We start from the raw sequence: 22,322 nt of genomic DNA, 5'->3' as shown, positions 1-22,322 counted from the left end.
ATGGTAAAATTAAGAATCACAACCACCCCCAGAATGCACACATAGGCGACCTAGATAGTAAAAGTAATTCACGGGGTAGCCTGGCACGGACCTACCCCTAAAATATCTTTGTACACTCCTTTTCCCTTTCTATAGATATGACTTAAATATGGATGATGCATATTCGTTTGAAATGTTCTTTCATAAACAAAACTATTTACTGTACAAACGCTTCACAGTCACCAATGGGTAGTCCCTACATCCGGTTTTTTTTTTAATTTTAACTCTGAATAAAGATAAGCTTTTCTCAAAACCCAGATAAGTAGTTCCAACTGTTATACCATGCTGGAAGTCAGTATCTTGCGCATGGACAAAAGAACCCGTGTGTAAATAATAAATTAAAATACATTTTTATTGTAATTTGTTTAACTGAGGTGGGAGAAAAAGCATATACCACGGTCGCCCGTTTCATATAGGTACATCCCAACCATTGCGCTGGGTGTGGTAAACCTCGTTTCCGCAAAACTTCCTATGCTCGGGTTGGGATGAACCTATTTAACACCCTCGGCTTTGGAAGATACTTATAATCTTCCATGAAAGCGTCATAACTAAAATCTTTATACAAGTAGCTGCAAAAATGGCGAAATAGTCTTCATATTTTATTCTTTATAATGCAATTTTGATTAATATGGACGACTTGTGTATTTGTTTGCAGGTTGACTCAAATGAAAGTGCGTAATGTAATAATAGACTACGCATGCTATCTTGCTTTGTCATATATCAATAGTTGATGAAATCGATTCCGGCCTCTACTGTGTTGTTATCAGCGACGTCCAGCGCTCTTACGCGTATTTCAGTGTCACCAAACATCATTTCCGTTCTGATTTCTCGACGTTGACCCTTCGGAACGTTCTCGCTAAACGTTAACGATAACGTTCCGCACAGGCTTACGCCCGGGTCTGTGATGAACATGACGCCCTCGCTTTCCGTAGCGTAAATACTTATTGCCGTTGCCATCTGGTCCCGGCGAACCGGTGTGTAGCGTCGCGAGATGCTCTCCCCGAGCTCGACGGACTGGTTCGCTCTCACAAACACGTCAAACACATCCGTGCACCAGTCCATGTTATCCTTAGTGATAAGTTTGTCAGCCGGGTGCTTGGTGACGTCATATCTGTGAAGAACGCCGACACCATACGTCATAGCGGAACAGCGGGAGTATATCACGTGCGGATCCATGCCAAAACACACTGCACCTAAAAATCCACAAGATAGTAGTTGTATTTTTCGTCATTAAGCACGATTTTGAAGATAATCCCGATACTAATTGTTTGCACTAATTACAAAAAATAAACAAAAAACAACATGTATCAAAAAATTAAAAATTCGTATATACTATTACATCAATAAATAGCTCATCATCGGGATCATAAAATTCTCTAGCACGCATTCCTGAGGCTTTAGTTTAGACAATACCCACCTTTCAACACGGCCATGGACACTTCCCGCGGAATGATAATTTTCAAGATGGCGCCGAAGTCCTTTCGGAGCTCGTGCTGAATGATGGAAGACTCCGCAAACCCACCCGCGAGAAACATGTATGAGATGCCTGCAATTTGAAATGCATTTTGTCTATGCATACCTATATTCAAAGCGTAAGTAATCTGTAATGATAATTATCCTTGCCCTATGATTAACCAAAACTTTATATAGCAAAGAATAATCATAAATTATTAAAGTGTGTCGGGGGCAAATTCTATGAGAAAAACAAATCATTAAATAATCTTGTTTGAGTTTTGTTTTCCTCCGTTTCCTGGATAATCAATAGCATTGCTACAGATTATAAAATAATTATAACAGAAATCAACAATGATAAAACTGCGCTAGTCGGGACTTGTACGGTCGAAGTCGGACAAATCCATTAGCGGATGCAGGGGGGTGGGGCTCGCCTGTCGCCTCCCCCTCCCCCTTAAATCGTACAAGTTTAATTTTTATGTCAATATCGGACAAAAACAGTCATAAAGTAGCCTCTAAATGCATCATTTCGGACTTCAATTTGTACAAATTGTCTTGGGGGACAACCAACAAGCCTCTACCAACTATATTTTAAACTTATTTAAAATTCAGTTCTGAGGGAGAGGCGAATGCCAAAAGGTTGTGCCTCTAAGTTACACCCCTCTAACGTCAATTGCATTACACGCCCCTGATATCTACCACCCTAATCGTTTCAACAAAACACGAAACCATAAATACCAGATATGACTTGATTGTTCAGCACATCGCCGATGGACTGCTTGATTCGGTCTACTGTGGGCAAAAAGAGGCGCCGCATAATCGACGGTGAGAGCCGAAGCATTCCGCTTGACGTCCACGTGACTTCCGGGTCACCATATTTCCTCACAGCCGTCTCTACCGAGGCACCCTGTAAGTATTTATTTAATGCGATGTTCGCCCTTCCGCAATGCTCTAGCAGTTAAATCAGCTAAATGGACGAAACATTACCAGTATATAGCACTGTGTGTTACATTGGAAGAACGTATATCTTTTCTATCATTACCCTTTGATATATATATCAGATTTTACAACAATGTATTGGCGTTAATTCTCCATCTGTTTGGTAAGCTGTGTCATTTTTCTCTGTATTGCTATGTATTTTTGAGCAAGTTGAAACATTCTATACCCTTGCGTATGTAAGTTTTATGTATACATGTAATGAACATTTTAAATTAACTTGATTTTTATTTCGATACAGCAATTCCATGGATAGTTGGTCCAATATGTAAATACATTGTAATACTATATTTGTTTAAGCTATGTTCAGAAAAGAAACAATTCTTATAGATCTACACTACATTAATTGGGCTCATATTGTCTTGAAATTAAAGTTGGTAGGCTACTAAAATAACAGACAAGCACACATGTATGAATCTATTCCATTTCATGAAACACAACTAATCAATTTGTATTGATAATATCATTAAGATATGAAACACTGGAAGATGTTTGTCTTAATGGTGGTAGTGGGTGCCATGCTATCATTCATATGAAACATTTTGAATATCCAATAAAAGGGATCATCGCCCAAGCAGTCCAGCACTGTCAGTGCTTTGATAGTAATGGAGCTGAAGGAAATAAAATACTTAAGCTTATTGCACGTAGTAAGAATTTTCCAGAAATGGGGACCAGTCCCCAATATCACGAAAATACTAGAGTCAAATATCAAACTCAATCTCGACTAATTTTACCTCATAAGATTTTGAACAATACCTACTATGCTTGTAAAATGAGTCGAGATTGAGATTGAGATCTGACTTAAGTATTGTCGTGATATCGGGGCCGGGTTGCTTATCTTGCGTTTTGCACTAAATTGAGACCTTTATCACGGCCCACTAATGGGAGATATTCGTTTTTCTCTAGAAATTTATTAAAAACCGCAGCTTGTGTGGCCAGTCGGCGCCACTTCTAAGTAAATGGCTATGGTTTTATTGTTTGGCATTCGAATGGGTTTATTTACAGCTTTTCAGGACACGCTTTTGTGAAATACAATTTATTTTGGGTAAACGAGAAACCACAATTGACAAGGATGAGACATATGTGCGCGTTATTGGATGAAACGATATTTATAGCTAGCAATATAAAGAGAACAAAACAAACGTTATGAATATAACCATAAACTAGGATTTTATAATCGAATAAGCAATGCTCCATTAGACATGCCGTAACCAAACCGTCTTTGATTGCACAAAGAACGCCCAATACACGTGCAATGGAATGCAACAAACTATATCATTCCACGAACGTCCTGAATCTGTGTCAGGCTGGCGCGGATAACTAAGCAAAACATTCAAAGAATAAGTACTATGCAACATTTGTAATGTCCCCTTTGCGAAGAATTCGTCCTTTTGTCATATAACTTACAAATGACTTACACTTTAAAATCAAGACAACTGGTGCGCCTTATAGATTTTCTGGAATCAAGGATGCATTGCATGTTAACTTGTTTTCACGCTGTATGTACGCGAAAGGGTACGCGAGCAGATGTCATAAAGCGCGCTAGCGATTTTCGAAAAAGTAGCTTGCGTACCTTCTGTGTGCTTACAGCATGCATCAATCTGTATATTTACATTTCAAATCATTAATCATCACGAATAAACATTAGTAAAATCGTCTGCATTTGAGTATTTTAAATGTTTAAGAAAGGTTATTGACAACATAGTACGTTTATATAAAGAAAAAACCTATAATTGTAACGTCGGATATCAATTGTTAAATGAAGTCGCGCTGATCCAATCAGAGCGCATTATTTAAATAAACAATGCTGTCATAGCCGTTTTATGGCCGTCAAGATTGAATTTATTGCAGTTCATTGATGCATGAAAACATTTGGTCTCCGTGGCCTAGTGGCTAATGCGTCCGCCTACGGATCGATAGGTTGTGTGTTCGATCCCTGGCCGCGTCATACCAAAAGACGTTAAAGGTTGGTACAAGTAGCTCCCTTGCCTGGCGCTCGGCATTTAATTAAAAAAGGGTAGTGCTTGGAAAAGAGGTGTACTGGTTTAACCCAGGAAAGTTGTATCGTATCCCATGAATCGGTGCTTTACACCCAGCACGTAAAAGAACCAATGGGTCTCTTCGAAACCCGGACTTCCTTGTATCCCACCACTGTCTCTTCCGCGTGCTGTCCCTTCAGCAAAAACAAAGGACCTCGTTGGAAATATTAAGCCCTTACACTTTCACGTGTTATCATTGACCGCAAGGTCTAAAGAAATACATACGTACATACATTCGGGCGAGAAATGTTTATAAAAGAAACGTTCGAAGTTATAACTACCTAAATATGAATAAGCGGACGAATCAATTAATATATGCTAAAAACAAAAATGCAAAAGATTATTGGAAATTATTAAAAGATGGAACAACTCATAGAACTCCTTAAAATATATCGCTTGAATCGTTTACAGCCTACTTTCAGGCAATTAATGATCCTAATAGTAGGTTTTTCAGCCGGACGAAGACATATTATACTTTAATAAGACTATTTTACAAAATGAATTAAAGATAATGTTTTTTGAACTAGATTTGCCATTCACTGAGGAAGACGTTCTTAAAGGTATTTCAAATTTGAATTTGGGCAAAAGTGCTGGTCCAGATCGGATACTGAATGAATTTTTGATATATGGTAAACATAGACTATCGTCTTTTCTTTTAAGGTTATTTTATACACTATTAATAACCGGGTATTTTCCGGAAAAGTGGAAATTTAAACGAAGTTGAAAGTTTTCGAGGAATCACATTATTAAGTATTGTGGGAAAACTATTCACAAATATTATTAATAGTCGGCTTTCAACTTTGGCTGAATATTACCATGTATATATCGAGGCACAAGCCGGATTCAGAGCTAAAATGAGTACCGTTGAAAACATTTTTGTATTACAAAATTTAATTAACCATGTTCTTAATGAAAACAAGCAGTTATTTTGTGTTTTTGTTGATTTTACAAAAGCGTTTGATTATATAGTACGAGACAATATGTGGTATAAACTTTATATATTAGGACTACGAGGCAATCTCTTTTCATTTATAAAGTCTATGTATAATCATGTGTATTCAAGAGTTAAACACCAAAACGAGTTAAGTGCAGTGTTTGAAAGTCATTTAGGTGTACGTCAAGGCGAATGCCTATTGCCATTATTATTTCCATTGTATATTAACGATCTATTTTACTATTACTTTATCTATTTTACTCTTATATGCAGACGATATTGTAATTTTTGCTAATTCAGCAGCAGAACTGCAAGCGAATATTAATATATCAGAGGAATATTGTAACACATGGAAAGAAACTTAAGATCAATATAACCAAAACAAAGATATTGGTTTTAAGGAAAGGGGGTAGATTACCTATAAATCTTCAGTTTTTCTATCAGGGATTACCATTGGAGATTGTAAACAAATTTACATATTTAGGTATAGTCTTTAGCTCAGAGGGTTCACTTATGCGTGCTACCAAAACGTTATCTGGCCAAGCACATAAAGTAATTTTTAAATTTAGAAAATATTTGAACAAATTTACTAATATAACACCTGAACATAAATTGGAACTTTTTTTGACAAATTTATTAGACCTATCCTATAATATGGTTCAGAAGTTTGGGGATTTTCAAAACGATTCCCAATTGAAAGGATACACACCCAATTCATAAAATATGTACTTTCGGTTAAAACAACAACACAAAATGACTTTGTTTATGCAGAGACGGGCAGATTAGATCTACTGTCGCAATGCATTATAAATATTATTAAATACTGGCTTAAAGTTTTCAGTATGCCGAATGATAAATATGTAAGAACCATCTATAATGTAATGATTAATGATGTTGTAAAATTTCCAAATAAAACAAACTGGGCAGTACATGTTTAAACAATATTGAGTAATATGGGGTTTCATCACGTTTGGCGTGCACAAGGAGTTGGTGATATTTCAAATTGTGTGTCATTTTTAAAGCAAAGAGACGTACGAGACGTTTATGTTCAAAATTTAAACAGCAGATTGTCAGACTCCTCAAGAGCTTTATTTTATAGAAACATTTCTGATTTTGAATTAAAACCCTATCTTAAGTGTGTTAATGTACAGAAATTCAGAATTGCTTTAAGCCAATTAAGATTATTGTCGCATCGATTAAATATAGAAGTTGGTAGGTGGAATACAATTTTGGAACAAAGACTTTGCCAACATTGTAATGTCTTAGAAGACGAATTTCATTTCTTGGTTAAATGCAGCCTGTATATAAATATTAGATCTAAATATATTCCTAGATATTATCGTATTAATCCAAATATGTTTAAAACCATAGACTTGCTGAATACAGATCATACTGATTTGTTAAAGAATCTTTCTATTTTCGTGAATAAAGCATTTGCTCAGAGAAAGAATTTCATTACTTTACATGATACATGATTATTATATGTTTTAATACCAGCCGTTATATAGTTGTAATAAGGATTTGTTCGTAATAATTCTTCTTTTGATTAACATTTGCTACTATTTTTGTTACTGTAAAATATCTCAACTAGTTAAAAAAACATATATACACCGCCAAGCAAATGTTAAATAATGGAAATGATCATGGACTATCATAGTCTACTTCATTGATGTATATATGTGTGATGTTATGTGTGGAAATAAACTTGTGTTCTGTTCTGTACATAGTGTACGGTTGTTGAAGTCTGAATCTCCTTGCACTGACCAATGTTTTCATATACAAATGAACCGCAGTTCTTAAAGGTTTAATGTTTATATTTCCACTCAATATTTGCAACATTTCGCTGGGTTGATCTAACTACAACTTTGAAAAAACTTTTGAACAGCGGAATAGCGTCAATGACATCACTTGTTTTATCGACGTCACATACATATTTTACCGCAATAAAAGTCGTTTGTTCCATCATTAACGCTTCTTTAAGATCAGCTGCGCCAGTATTCAATATTAATATTATCCTTATCTTTAGACCTGCTTCAGTGAGTCAATTCAGTCTATTGGCCAGCTAAATATACAAGCTAATAAAAACACTTGAATTTAATAATATATTTAAGTTTAATCTCAGCTACTTATTGAATACGGCTGGCGATGTATTCTGAAACTGTTGTGTTCATTGGAATATGAATGTTACAAAACAATAGGCGTTCAATAGAAATATGTGAATGTACCCAGATGCATGCTAGATTCTGACCAGGTTTTAAAGCTGCACTATCAAAGATTGAACGTTTTGACACCTTTTTTTTATTTTTTGTCTTTAAACGAGCCAATTTTAGCGAAAATCCATGGAAAGTAGTAATATAAGACTGCTAACAAAAAATAAGATCGCAATTTTTTATATTTAAGTTCAACAATTGATGTTTAATGCATTTTTCTTAAACCGTTAAAACATTAATTCTCGAACGGAAATATCAAAGTCTGCGATCTGATCTTTTGTCAGGTATCTTATATCATTGGTTTGCGGATATTTACACCAAAAAAATCCTCTTTCCAAGACAAAAAAAAGGTAAATCTGTGAGAGTGCAGCTTTAAAAGGAAGTCTTGGAAAATATTACCCATGAAACGACCCATTCAAGCACAATCATGTAAGGAAATGAACGACGTTTAGTGCCGGCTTATGCCGTTTATATCACATCAAAAGTGTGAACAATCATTCCGCTTTAGGTATCTCTCAGACAAGAACCAGGAGACAAGCATCCCGGAAACTTCCAGGAAAGTTCCTTTTGTATAGGGTTTTTATGCGGCTTCCCGGCTGATGCAGCCTTGTTTTAGGACAATCATCGTCAGCGGGCCCGGTGTGTTGCCATAAATAGATGAGATGAGAATCGGTTTCCGCATAAGCATATAGAATGTCCAAAAGAAGAAGAACATTCCTTAAATTAACACATGACAGTTAAGCAATGAATGGTTATACCATCTCAGACATTTGGCTACTTTCCATATTAAGTTACAAGGTTTTAGAGCTCATTGATTTGTTTTCAAAAACAGGCTGGATATACGTAATCTACTTTTGTGGTAACATTTTCATCATAGTGTTTGTACTCCGGGTTTGGTCACTTTATTAAATACACAGTGGTTACGTTCAACCAACTTCATTTTTTCCTTTTCATTAATAAGAAACGCAATCTTTCTCTAACATCGTTTAATGCTTAGTATATGTGAGAAAGGTTCTCCCTATATATGGTGTTAGGGTCGTGAAGCACTAGAAATCAGTGTTATTTTGTGCGCAATTGGTCAATTGTCTATGGAATATATCGGAAATTTATTTAGTAGTCTGTAACCTTTCAGGGTCAACCCGGAGTTATCCAAAACTTCCGAAATATATGTTGTGTTACCAATTTTTCCTCCCATCAATAGAAGTGTGAAATTTAAAACCGTTTCCAGCGTTTAAATATGAGCATTTGTTGATTTTGAAATGTTCGGTAAAAGCTATGGAAGGCCATGTGGGTCATTATGGACTCAAGTCTTTTCCTGCACGATCTAATGTTAAAATGTGTGTTTTTATAACATTTATTAACTACAATCTGGGGTCCTACTCCCAGCTTCAATTATTTAATGACCGAATTGTGTTAAGACAGATAGATTAAAGATATTTCGAGTGCAAATATGTGAAAAAATACCACTTCATAGTATTTTTTCGCAAACACACGATTTTGACTCCGGGGTGTTTTCAAAGAGCTCTAAAATTATCGACAATCTCAGACCATTGGCTACTTTCCATATTTATAGGTTTGGTTTTAAAGCCGAATGGTTTGTGATTTCAAAAACAGGCTGAACATATTGGGTCTACCTGATCTATGTTTTTTGTTTGCATTTTAACCGCATTGTTATTACTCCGCGGGATTTGGTCTCTTCATCGAATACACAGTGGTACTTTCTCCAAATCTATTTTTCTTAAAACAAACGTTACTTTCTTTCTAAAATTGCTTAATGTTATGTACATGTGTGGATGTTTTTCTCCTTTTCTGATGTTGGGGGTCGGGGACCAGTAGAAATCAGTGCTTATACATCCAATGTTGTTTTTGAAGGAAAACAGCAGCGGTGCTCCGATTGTAGTAAGCGGATGTCAATTTTATTCTCAATCAAGGGGTATTACCGTTTAACAACTCTTTTTGTTAGAGATATGGGACCTGCTAAAATATTAGTAACTCATTGCAAACATGAACGAGTTCGAAGTCATGTAAAATAAAATATTTAATGTTTTACGGTGTGACCAGTAATATAGCTTTTGCACGATTGTTCCAATGACGGCGACGCCGATGCCGCAAACGCTTTGACAAACCAAAACTTTTCTTTTTCAAAAAACAGGCGATCTTAAAGCTGCACTCTCACAGATTGATTGTTTTGACAATTGTTTTTTTGTCTTGGAATGAGCCAATTTTTGCGTGATATAAGACTGCTTACAAAAGAGAAGATCGCAGTTTTCATATTTACGTTTGAAAATTGATGTTTTATGGATAAAACAATTACAATTTACCAAACAGTTGAGATTTGTTCTATTCTTACTTATCTTACATGACTGAAATGATCCTGAGACAAAACACATGAGCATAACACAGATAAGATAAGTAAACCAACGTCTTGTAGATATAAAGTATTATCATTTTACAAAATAATTAATATGCCCTTTACCCTGCATTTCTTGAAGAACTCTATGAAGGAGAAGGGGAGGGTGACGGTGATACTCGATTGCCTGTAGGGACTGGCTGTGCGCTTCCGAGATTCGAACGTCGCCATTAGGTCCACCCAGCCCGCTGGCCGCTTCCGCCGGAAATGCTGAATAATTTCCGCCCCAAATATGAAGGACAGCAGCCGCTCAAACTCCTCATCGACGCCTACGTGAATTGAAAAGCGACCGTATTGTGTTGTTAACATTCACAAGTAACAATTGATTTTAATATCAGTTTATATTTTGGCTAGCATGAAAGGCTTGATATGACATCAGAATTAAATAGATATACCTTATAGAATTTATAATTTATTTTTCTTACACACAAATCATACTTGGAAATATTTAATTATTTCAACTTACAGTGTTTCCATATATATATATACATAAACATATATATATATTCTCAGTAAACATGACCTTTACAAAGGTTCAAACCGAAAATCTAACATGATTAGTTATTTCACTGATAACCGTTACCAATGGAGCCGTGCGCACCGCCGGACGCCCTCTGCAGCTCCCGGAGGCGCCCGCCAGCAACGAGCTCGTGCACCGTGATGTCGACCGTGCCGCCTCCGCAATCCACCACCATGTAACGTGTGCCTGTAGCAACACAAGTTCTTAGAGCCGACTGCGTGTAATATGATCATAACTATTATTTTATGCACTGGTTGCCTTGGGGTAAATTTTGTTTCTGTATTTGCTTCGTAAGCAAAAGTTTATTATCTTCTTCGCAAAGTTCTGCATGAAATGCATTGAAATAAATTCGACAATATATTACCAATGTGATGTCAAATTGAATTACCGCTAGCTCAGTTTTATTTCAGAAAGCCGTGCTGGTCTCTGAAGTACGTAATTAAAAATATAAAACTGATACCGATGTTATTTATTGCAGGCTTTATTTCAAAATATCACAGCAGGAATATTGCAAAAATATGCACAAAATGCATATTTATTATTTTTCTGATAACGATTTTAATTCATTTACTGGCAATATGTATTTATTGGAATAGTTCAGACTTCGTGGGCGTTGATAATTATACTACAGACTTAATTCAATTCCTATCAAAACCTATGTATTGCATTAACCGTAAAATCGTAAAAGGCAAGGTTTGGATAATTAACTAATTAAATAAGATAATGACCTTTCTCCAGATCATTCGGAACGAGGCTAACTTCTGTAGATCTTAGCTCTGGTAAACTCAACGAAGATGCCCGAGAGATATCCGATGATACATTTTTGGCAGGCGAGTTTCCGCTTGCAGAAGACATCAAGCGTCTACAGTAAATTGATGCCGCTTCCGGTTCGAGCGCTATCAGGAGTCGCTCAGGGTCGTTTGGCGGCACGATTCCAGCCTGACAATACATCAAACCAAATTACATGTCACGCCATATATAAGAAATACGGTACATAAAAGGATTAACCCCCGGAAATTCTTTTAGCTTCTGAAGGGCATTAATTCAGTGTGGTCGTATATCATGACGGCGACAAGTTCCGTCTCAGATAGTGAGAAAATGGGTTGGATTTCCTTGACAACGCTGTGTATATAGCACTAGCGGTTTCCCGAGTTCAAATCAGAAGAAGTGTAAGCGCAGCACTTCTTTATTTCTAATATTAACAAGAATCGATTACCAAAGTCAATACAAGTCTAACACTTCAAAGTTCAAATACATGGTATACAACTAGTATTTACAATAGCATACACAAGTCAGTATAAGTCTAGATTCAGCACTTTAAATATATTGTATATTTCTTATATATTTACACCAATTCATGACAAACGTCAATTCGGCTTAAGACAGAGGCTAGAGCAGCGGTATATTTGATTTTTGCAATGACAGAATGTACCAAGACCTTCTTCATTAGCCCCACCATATATGCAGTGCGGAATAATAGTAATATATAAATATTTTTAAGATGCAATATATTAAAATTTGTTTTTAAAACTATTGTGGTTTAAATTACCTCGTCTAAATGGGGTGTACAATACAACTGGTTATATGACGATGACCATAGATAAATCCTAGAAAGGTGCATAAAAACAAAGCATTCGCGATACCAATGTTGATATGAATATGATTTCAACAATAGAGGACACACATATTCATAGTTCAGGCAATACTATCAGTACTGACTGTGCGGATATAGTTATGCAAACAGAGGAAAATAAACAGAAAGTTCATGTCTGCGAAAGAACATTAAAGCTGCACTCTCACAGATTGAACGTTTTGACAACTATTTTATTTTTTGTCTTGGAACGAACCAAAATTGATGCGAAAATGCATGCAAACAAGTCATATGAGACTGCTGACAAAACATTTAAGATCGCAGATGTTTATATATTAAATTCAAAAATTGATGTTTTATGCATTTTTTTAAACCGTTAGTAACGCTTTTAGCCATAAAACATTTTCAAACAGATATATGCGATCTTATCTTTTGTCAGCAGTCTTTTATCACTGGTTTGCAGATATTTGGACAAACATTTGCTCATTCCCGGACATAGTAAGTTGTAAAAACGGTAAATCAGTGAGCGTGCAGATTTAATGCGATGTTCATTTAAAACCATTATAATGGATTCTCGAGTGTCTTTTAAAGCTGCCAAATTCGTTCATACATGTGATTTTTCAAATACCAGAAGCAGAATGTCCCATGTATGGTGGCATATAACTGCCGTAAGATTACCTGTTAACGTTCGCGAATTGTTTCGTGTTAACCACTTAATTCTTGCGATAAACGGGAAAATATAGCTAAGGAGGAAAAACTCTTAAAGAAATTGCAAAATAATAGAGGAAGAGTTACAAACAAGTTCATTAAACGCAATCATTTCCTCTAAAGCTGGTATTCATAAAACATCTTAAGTCATCTTTCTTCACTTAAATCGAGTACTTAACAGTGTTTTTCAAAGTCACATTAAAAGAAATGTATAATGTTGTTGTTTTTTGTGGTTTTTAACCATTCAATAACATCAATGAAGATCATATTTATATAAAGCTTTTATATCATATAATCTTGAGATACTGCACTTAGCCTTAGGAAGATGACAAAAGATAGTAAATGACTTATTGACCATTATGACAGTTACGGGAAGAATTGACAAGCGGAACTTGCGTTCTACATGCCGCATTAATAACAAACTGCTAATTCAGAATAATAGTGTATGCGATCTTAATAGTACGTTTTGAAACATGTTTTACCTCGTAAGCCGCTTGACGCATAAACTGCTTAGCCGAGGCTTTCCAAATAGCGGGCACTGTTATGACCCAACGAATGACGTCATTGGAGACCCTGAGCGTTGATTGGTCGCATATTTCCTGTGTGGCAAGATCCTTAAAGTAAGCCAGACTGTAGGAGAATACCTTTAAGGCGCTGACTTCTTTTCCGGAAATGGTTCTCAAAACGGAGTCTTCCCTCAGACCCTGTAATGGGACAGAACTGTATGTTATTGAATGCATCACCTGTTCCTGGCAGAAGGGATATGCGTTACGCTGTCATATATTTTCTAAATAAATGCAAATGAATATCTTTTGGTGTTGTTTATATATTGTTCCTTAATTTGAGTCAGTTCACGCCTTCATGTCAAATAGTACTATAGATAATTGACCACTTTGAAACAGAAGGTTCCCGATGTCTCTAGCTAGCACCAAATAATCAAGCATCTGAGCGAGCCATAGACTCTGATTTGACCAAACTTGTTCTAAGCATGCTTTGCCACATGAAGTTTTATATCAGCACTGCGCGAAGTGGCTGAGTCAACTCCAAGCAAGGAGGTAAGATTTGAAAACATTTTTAAATAATAACACGCCCCATCTATGTATATGTGAGACTGAACCAAATCATTTAGACCGACAATATACTCTCTACGAAAATAGATTTCTGTATGCATCGTCAAATCCGCTCTACATGATATGGAGCTTCAGTAAATGGGGTAAATCCTCGATCGTCAAATATGTACGAACACCAAGTTAAAGTTATCTTGTTTAGCATCGGTGTGTGACATGAATTATAGTTACTTACCCCATCATTATATAACATCATCTTGAACTTATCAAAGTACATCCACTTAGTCGCATCCTTCGGGTCAAGGTCGTTATAGAAATCTCGCGCCTGGAAGCCGAACGAATGGAATTGACCTTCCGGCGTGAGGAGAATGGTGGTGGGAATCTTCTGGTCGAAAATACCTGGCTCCCCGCTCTCATGCCGCCGCATCAGCAGGATCGTGTCTGGGGTGGAGATTGATAGGGGGGACGATGAATGATATGTTTTGTATGGGGTGTATTTATTGTGTCATTAATTACGAACTACACCCAAATGGCTCTACATGTTTATCTAAACAAACAACACAGTAATCGTGAAACTACTAGTCACCTATGTTGATACATTTTATACATCATGAAGTCGTTAAATGAAGCAGTGTACAAGTAGAGTGAGTTTACATAGTGTTCAGTAGAAATTGAAGTATTCATCTAAACTATTTCTTACCATCTGTGTAAGTTAGCAATTCAATTTGGGAACACTCACATGCTCATGTCATTACCTGGATCGTGCGCAAAACTATACGCATATCCACTGTATGTTGTTCCGAAATCTATAGCAATCACAACGAAGTGTTCACTCTGTGGTGTGGAGGACCAGCGGTGGCGAAGCTCTTCAAATGTCATCCTGTCTGACGTCTCATAGGTGGAGTGGCGGCGACGTCGCTCCTGGTTACCGGTACCTCTACAGGCGTTTCTCTCGAACTCTTTGCGCTCTGGTGGTTCTTCATTTTCTTGAGTATTTTCGTCAGGCCCGTTTTGAGGAGAGAAAGCACTATTTGGTTCGATAGAATGGCTGTCGTCAGTTTTGACCGTCTCCAGATCTTCAAGATCAACACTCTGTAGGTTTTCGATATCCTCTAAAGAATTGCAAGTATCTATGGCAACCGGTAATGGTAACGGTTGAGACACTGGCTGAGATTCAAAGAATTTCCTCTTCAGCTTCGCTAGTCTCCGCCTGTGCCTCGTTAAGAAGTCCATACCCTCGCTGCTGTGTTTCGTGTCAGGAGTGTTCAACGGGCTCACTAATGATGAGTCGTGAGATTTGCTGCGTTTGTGTTTTGAATGTTTGTGTACGTTTTCCCGCCGTCGACATTCACAAGATTTCTGTCCATTTTCCCCGGTGTTCTGTGCTTTACCCTGGGCTAGTAATGCCTTTGACTTGTAAATGTTTTGAACATAATTGTCTTCTGTGGAGCTGATCTTGAAAGTCAGATCTTTCATTTCTTTGTCGCCAATGAGGATATTGTCGAAGCTGTGCAGCATATTTTCTGCATCTGTATCTGTTTCAAGTTCAATATTTATTCTTGGATCAGCAGGCTGTTTTTCTTCATTTTTCAAATTTTGGCATACCGCTTTTGTTTCCTCATCCCCAATGATGTTCTCTTTTTCTTGACCGCGTTGTTGAATTTCGGAACAACTATTACCATTCGAACTGACAACCGTTGTGTTAATGTACGTGTCCGTCTTTGCCGTTCCATTCCGTATGGGCCGCCTGGTTTTGTTTGGGGTTGGTATTTTGTATTTGGTGACGTCCAGTTTGTTTTCCTCTTCAGCAGCTGAAATGCATACAGTAGTTAACGATAACCAAACATACACGATAAGACCTTAAAGATGCACTATTACTCCAAATTTAGATTTAACACATTAAACACATTTGTTTTAATGTACCAAAAAGGATGAACAAATGTCGAAAATAGTGGTTCTTATGAAGGATACCGAGTTTAATTTAAAAGAAATGTGCATAAAACACGGTAATTCTACCTTATGAGACAATTGTAAATCGCAGTAAATCTTTTAGCATTCACCAACCATTAAATATTTTTGGGTTTTCAGCTATTAAATACACAGTTATAATACTGTTATTAGTAATTAATATTTTCCATAAATGCATAATTTAGTAAGAAGTTGAGGGTGTATCACTCAAATTTTATGTTTGGTATACATGTGATTGTATTGATTTTGAATAAAAGTGTCACTTTAAATGTCTGTTAAGTTAAAGAAGCCCTCTTATAAACGAGCGCGCGCCAAAATGGCGTCAGATAAAAAGTGTGTTTATATGTCAACTTCACAAATTAAAAAGATAGAGGATAATTGTTTGTTTCAGTGTAAGATCGTAATGTATTTCACCGAGTGAGCACTAAACTCTATATCCAAGTGTGGCTTACCCACGAGTGAAATATTTACTTTTTATGTTTACGAGGTGAAATATATTGCTTTTGTACACTGAAGCAAATAAATAAAAATCCTTTTATTATATACCTATATTAAAAGTCATTTAATTACACCTTTTTTATAGAAAAACGAACCGCTTTGTATGTGCACGTAACGTCATTTCTGAAATGACGTCGTTGAAATCGTATTCCAGTCCTGTGCGCGCTGATGTTTTAATTTGGAACCGAGAGCGGGCTTAAATTTCATAACAGTGAAATATATCAATGTTTGAAACAGTGAAATATCAATTTTATTTCACTGATAATTCTCTTTAAACCGGAAACCATAAAATAAAACGTGTTAGTGCCTTGTTGACCTCCGAAATACTGTTAAGTGTATTGCTCGAAACAGACATCGTACGATACGATACGACGTAGCCATACATTCTTATTCATCAAAGGTTTGATAATGATTAATCTATAGCACCTATAATCTGGTGAGCCATAGTGTTGCGTGATTTGTATGCCTATTCATCAGCGTGTGAATACCACGTGAAACATAGCGCAGTCTACGCCGCTTACGGAGCCCCGCCTTCGGTTTTTACCAGAGTTTGATTGAGAGTTTAGTTTCTTAAAACACTTCGACAGACCTTTTTACAGAACGGCCGTCTGACAGAGCACTGTCAAAACAAAATTTTGGAAACAGGTTTGTTGAAGTGTTTGATGAAACTAATCACCTTATCAAACTGCTGCAATAAAACGAAGGCGAGAGCGGCATAGACTGCCCTTTGTTTCATTTAAAATAGTGTAGTAAAATAACAGTTTTTGTTTTGTTTTAAGTCTTCATTTTAAGCAAAATGTTGATTTCCGACGTAGCATATATTACGTAATTTATCGCATGGTAAAAACACACTGTTAATATCCTTTTCCTTATCCGACAATAAAAATAAAGGACGCCGTACTAATGCGTACTGAGAAAAATGCATATCATGTTACTGTCGCTTTCCGGCCCCGTTTAATGCTTAGGTGCCATTCTTTGACACACTGCAATTTGTTATTTGACTAAATATATTAAAGATGCATTCTTATTCCCACGTAAGATATACCACAATTAACCAAAAAAGGATGAATTAATGTCGAAAACAATGTTTTTTATAAAGGATACCGAGTTGAATTGGAAATAAATTTGCATAAAACACGGTATTTTTACCATATGAGACTATAGTAGACCACAGTTTCACCAATCATTTGATATGTTTGCGTTTCAGCTATTAAGTACACGGTTACTATCTTGTTATCAGTAAATAATATTTTCCATAAATGCATTATTTAGTAAGTAGGTAAAGGATTATCACTCAAAATGTATGTTTGTTATGTATCGATTTTGAATAAGAGTGTCACTTTAATGAGTTTATAAAAGAAAAGTTTGTTTACTATACTATATATATTAATGAGTTTGTTATAGAAAGTGTCAAGAACACTGTGTCATTTGCTATGCTCATTCGTCATGCATATACCTTCAGGTAATGTACGTTTTATTGGAACTTCCACTGATTTATTCCGAATATAAATAGGTCCCAGCACAGAAATTTGCCTCTGTCCCGCACTAGTATTCATGATTCCGGCATCCTTACCTCAAATATGTGATAAAATGCGACCAGAGTCTTGTTTATAATAAGATAGTTAAATGCGAGCGGTGTATTGTTTTGACATTAGGAATAAAAGTGTGATGTTAAGGAGGGCTGGAGGCCCGCCAAATTTAGAAAGTTAACATTAAACAATATTCGCGTCACGTTTGTGCAGAAAACTTGAAAAATATATGCAGAATTTTAAAAACGATGATTTTTCGTTAGTAATTAATCGCTAAAAAACTTTATTATTATTATTTTTATCATCATCATCATCATCATCATCATCATCATCATCATCATCATCATCATCATCATTAATGATGTTGTTGTTGTTGTTGTTTTTATCATCATCATCATCATCATCATCATCATCATCATCATCATCATCATCATCAACACAACCACCACCACCACCACCACCAGCGTCGTCGTCGTCGTCGTCGCTTCGTCGTCGTCGTCGTCGTCGTCATCATCATCATCATCATCATCATCATCATCATCATCATTATTTTTTTTATTTTTTTTTATTATCATTATTATTATTATTATTATTATTATTATTATTATTATTATCATTTGTAATAAATATGCATCGAATCCCTTGAAAACACTATATTGCATAGTTGTTTGTTCACATGGGCCATAGCCTTCTGAATGTTTTGTAAAAAAATATCTTGAATCTATTATTTGTGTGTGTTTTATACCATATCAAATAAGTACACATTTCTGAAGAGTCGGGCCTCCGCTATCTAGGGTGTCGGGTTACTGGTAATTATCCACGGCCGGTTCGGCGATTAGCTGCAATCAGCCACGCCGACTTGGGGGGCGTGACCCCGCATACAGCGTCAACCTAGAACAGCACTCTGGTAAACAAAGGTTTCATGTATATTAACAATTAGACCAAGGTGTGCTGTACTTGAACTAGTATCGTGTATGTATATACTATAAAAAAGAAGCTATATATAATTATAATTAATGCTTTTACTGATCGTTCCCATGAGTTTGTGCAAACATGTAAATAAAAAAAAATAGTACAGTATGTACTCGCTTTCTTACGAACATAAGTACGGGGTATTGAGCTCGGATATTACTACCCTTATGCAATTATTTTACAAATGGGATTACACTTTAAATTTATATATAAATGCACGTGTTGATGGAGGCCTTATAATTCAAATAAACGAATATAGTATTGTTTACTTCTGGTAACTCTTTTAGTAACATTAACTGGCCAGTAGCGGCCTTAGCCGGGGACGAACCCGGCGCACACCCCCTCTAAAATTGTTCAAGATTTCTTTTTACGTCAACATCCGAGAAAATATATGACAAGACTATATCAGACAAGAATACCAAATTATTCCCTTGGAAAGACCTCAGCGGCTCTAATGATCTCACTTCAACTATGAATTGTTCGTATTCTTTGTTTAGGTGTCATCTTTCTTCGTAATCCTGAACACTCCCCTGTTAATGTTACTTTACACGTCCCATCTTACACAGTATTTATATTATAAATGTACGCTATTCATATCACATTCACCAGGAAAACAGTAATAACGTAAACAAAAAAATACAGAAAAAGTACCCGTGTATGATCTTAAAACAAACCATTAATGTTCGTGTGTGGTTTATAATGTCATTTAAATAAAACTTATTCTATACAACTTAATATACGCATGGCACTCAAATGAATTAAAGTAAAGATAGTTAGATGAAACCACTACTACCGTTCAAGTTTGTCATATGATGTCATATTTAAAAGTGTATCTTGTTATGCATACTTAAACATGCGTATGGCTTTAAAATCACATAAGTAATATTCCTCTACCTTGTAAACAAAAAAAGTAATTTGAGTTAAGTGCACCTATCTATGGTTTGTCCTACCAGGGGAGGGGTGGGGGCGGGAGAAGGTATATCGGGGTCTTAAGACAGCTGGTTGCCGACAGGCGGGATTGGACAGACCGCAGGTTATAAAGTTTTGAAATTTCTTTGACAATATCGATGACATGTCTCGATTTCCCGGACTTACAAAGAGTCATGTTAAATATTTCATATTTTGTGATTAAAGATTACAATTATTGCTCCCATAAAAGGGATGTCTGCAAAAAATATACCCCACCATTTCAATCCAATCGCCAAAAAATATGTTTCTGTGAAACTCGTCAACTGTAACAACCAGATATAGTTCATAATTACCATTTGTTTTTCAATTATTGTGGTCTATACAGTAAAGTAACCGCTGTATGAAGTTTGGTATCAAGCGTCTGTATGGTGGTATGTAGCCTTCTCTAAATAAATCAAGCGGCTGTCAGACTAAGACCAAAATAAACACATGTAAGTCAAAGGATGCTCCAATATCATTGTTTTCTTAATTGTGTTTAAAAAGGTTATATTTCTTTTTGAATGTGACTATCAGTATGCTTTTAATTAAGCGTAAATAATAATAATTGTTTATAGGAATAATGGTTAAACGGCCGTTTCGTTTAAGTTTTTACCAATTCGGACGTATTTTTCGGATATTTTATCTCAAAATTTATTATCAGCCCAAGGAAACTAATTCTTGAGTTAAAATATTATCAAGAAATGTGTTTAATAATAAAAAATATATCGTCAACTTAATGATTGCATATTATATATCTTATGTATACACATTAGTTCGCTTTAAGTTAAAGTTTAAAGTAAACAAATTTGGGTATTTTAGATCTGCATCATGTAGTATTTTGTCTGCCTTGGTTTTGTTTTCAAAGCCTATTCAATTTAAAAATAAAACCAAGCCAGACCAAATACTATATATTTAAAATACCCACAGAAAATCACTTGAAGGGAACAAATGTGTATACATAATCAGTGCTCCAGCTAGCCCGTTTTTCAATGGCGTAGCCTGTGCCCCTTTTCTTACCGCCCTGCCCCCTTTTTGAGTACTGCCCTTTTCACGAATGCTCTATTAGCGCCAATTATCCTGTTAGTGCCCTTTTTACAATTGAAATCATTATGAAAGATCGGCAGCCCTTAATCCGCTGTCATAATTGAGACAAATTACGTAATACTTATGATAATAGTGTTCCCGCTAGGTGTCACCATGCCCCCATTGACTTCTTAAAATATGCTGTACTGCCCTTTCATCTTCCCATGTGCCTTGTCGAAGTAATATGACAGCTATTTGTGTAGTGAGCAGACGACCTACATGTATTCCTAATCATTCATCTTCTAATCCAATAATTAGGAAGAGCCAAATAGGGAAACATCGGCAGGAGGCGGGGCTATTGAATGTCAGCCAATCAGAATATACATTTTGAACTCGTTCATTCAATTTTAAAGTTTGTAAAATGCGAAAAAAATTCGAAGGGGTGGTGAACAAAGTTGTCAAGCACTATAAAATCTTTTAAAATAATTGTTAATTGTATTGTACAGAAGATTCTCGCTATTTTAATTAAACATTGTTGATTGGAAGCAGACGGTCACTGCCAATTTGTATTAAAACATAAGAAAGGTGGCGTATACACAATTAAATACATCACCTTGTCAGTAAATGTTTTGAAAGTTTATTTGTAAAATATTCGTGGTGAAAATTTCTTTGTAACCCACAAAACTATGTAGATGCTTTATGTTACATTTACCTATCATGTCCATGATCTTGTCAAAATTCGCTGAAACTGCCATTTTGTCAGAACGATTTTCGGAGTTATTTTATCAATGTTCTATGATGTATAAGTGTTTTTTTAAGCAAGGGCATTGATTTTTATTGTCATTTTATTCTAAAACATCAGCATATTAAACATTATTTTACTAAAGACAATTAAATAACAGCCAGGCGGAATGTAACATTCGTACCCAATCCCGATTGTACCAAACTAAGATTCGTCCCCTACATATTTGTTTTTTTTGTGTATCTATTTATTTCATTGCTTCAAATGTTTAACTGTGTTTGTTTTTTTCTTCATTTTACATAATTTTTAGGATACATATGTGACATTGCTTTTAAGAAGATGCCAGACAAGTACAATCATACTACCACAGACAAAAAGACAATTTTTAATTTTGATATTAAAACACACCCTTCTAGAATTTGAGAAAAAAAGCAACACCATTTTGTTCAAGTCTGAAAATCATGGAAAATGGTTTAAATTGAGTATGAAAACAAAACAAATTCAAGGAAGAGACCTCCCCCCCCCAAAAAAAAAACCCTTGTGACAGGGGTGGACCCCTCCCACAACCACCCCCAATCGCCCCTACACGACTCGTGTAGCTTGCCCTTTTCAGAACTCTACCCTGCCCTTTTCAAATCCTGGCTGGAGCACTGCATAATGATATCATATGTTCCGA

The 22,322-nt window shown here is 35.9% G+C and overlaps 2 protein-coding genes across 3 annotated transcripts in view; one reads left to right on the top strand and one right to left on the bottom strand.

Annotated features, from left to right (window-relative positions):
• Nucleotides 1-695: 695 nt before the first annotated feature.
• On the bottom strand, nt 696-17,988 carry LOC128211647 (heat shock 70 kDa protein 12A-like). Its single transcript, XM_052916644.1, has 10 exons — nt 17,889-17,988; nt 14,722-15,777; nt 14,202-14,407; nt 13,382-13,603; nt 11,329-11,539; nt 10,664-10,786; nt 10,147-10,349; nt 2,230-2,398; nt 1,457-1,585; nt 696-1,232 (listed from the first exon to the last, which is right to left on the bottom strand). Exons 1-10 carry the CDS (start codon nt 17,986-17,988, stop codon nt 760-762), a joined length of 2,892 nt encoding a protein of 963 aa, XP_052772604.1. The 3' UTR covers nt 696-759.
• A 2,313-nt stretch (nt 17,989-20,301) lies between these two features.
• The window catches only part of LOC128210224 (nucleolar protein 14-like), a 47,659-nt gene continuing 45,638 nt past the window's right edge, over nt 20,302-22,322 (top strand). For both annotated transcript variants that reach the window (XM_052914432.1, XM_052914430.1), the window contains exon 1: nt 20,302-20,333. The gene's annotated coding sequence lies outside the window, so the exon portion shown is untranslated. The remainder of the gene's footprint in view (nt 20,334-22,322) is intronic.

The sequence above is a fragment of the Mya arenaria genome, chromosome 12 (genome assembly GCF_026914265.1).
Source record: "Mya arenaria isolate MELC-2E11 chromosome 12, ASM2691426v1".
Taxonomy (NCBI): Eukaryota; Metazoa; Mollusca; class Bivalvia; order Myida; family Myidae; genus Mya; species Mya arenaria.
This window is presented reverse-complemented; position numbering and strand designations above follow the sequence as displayed.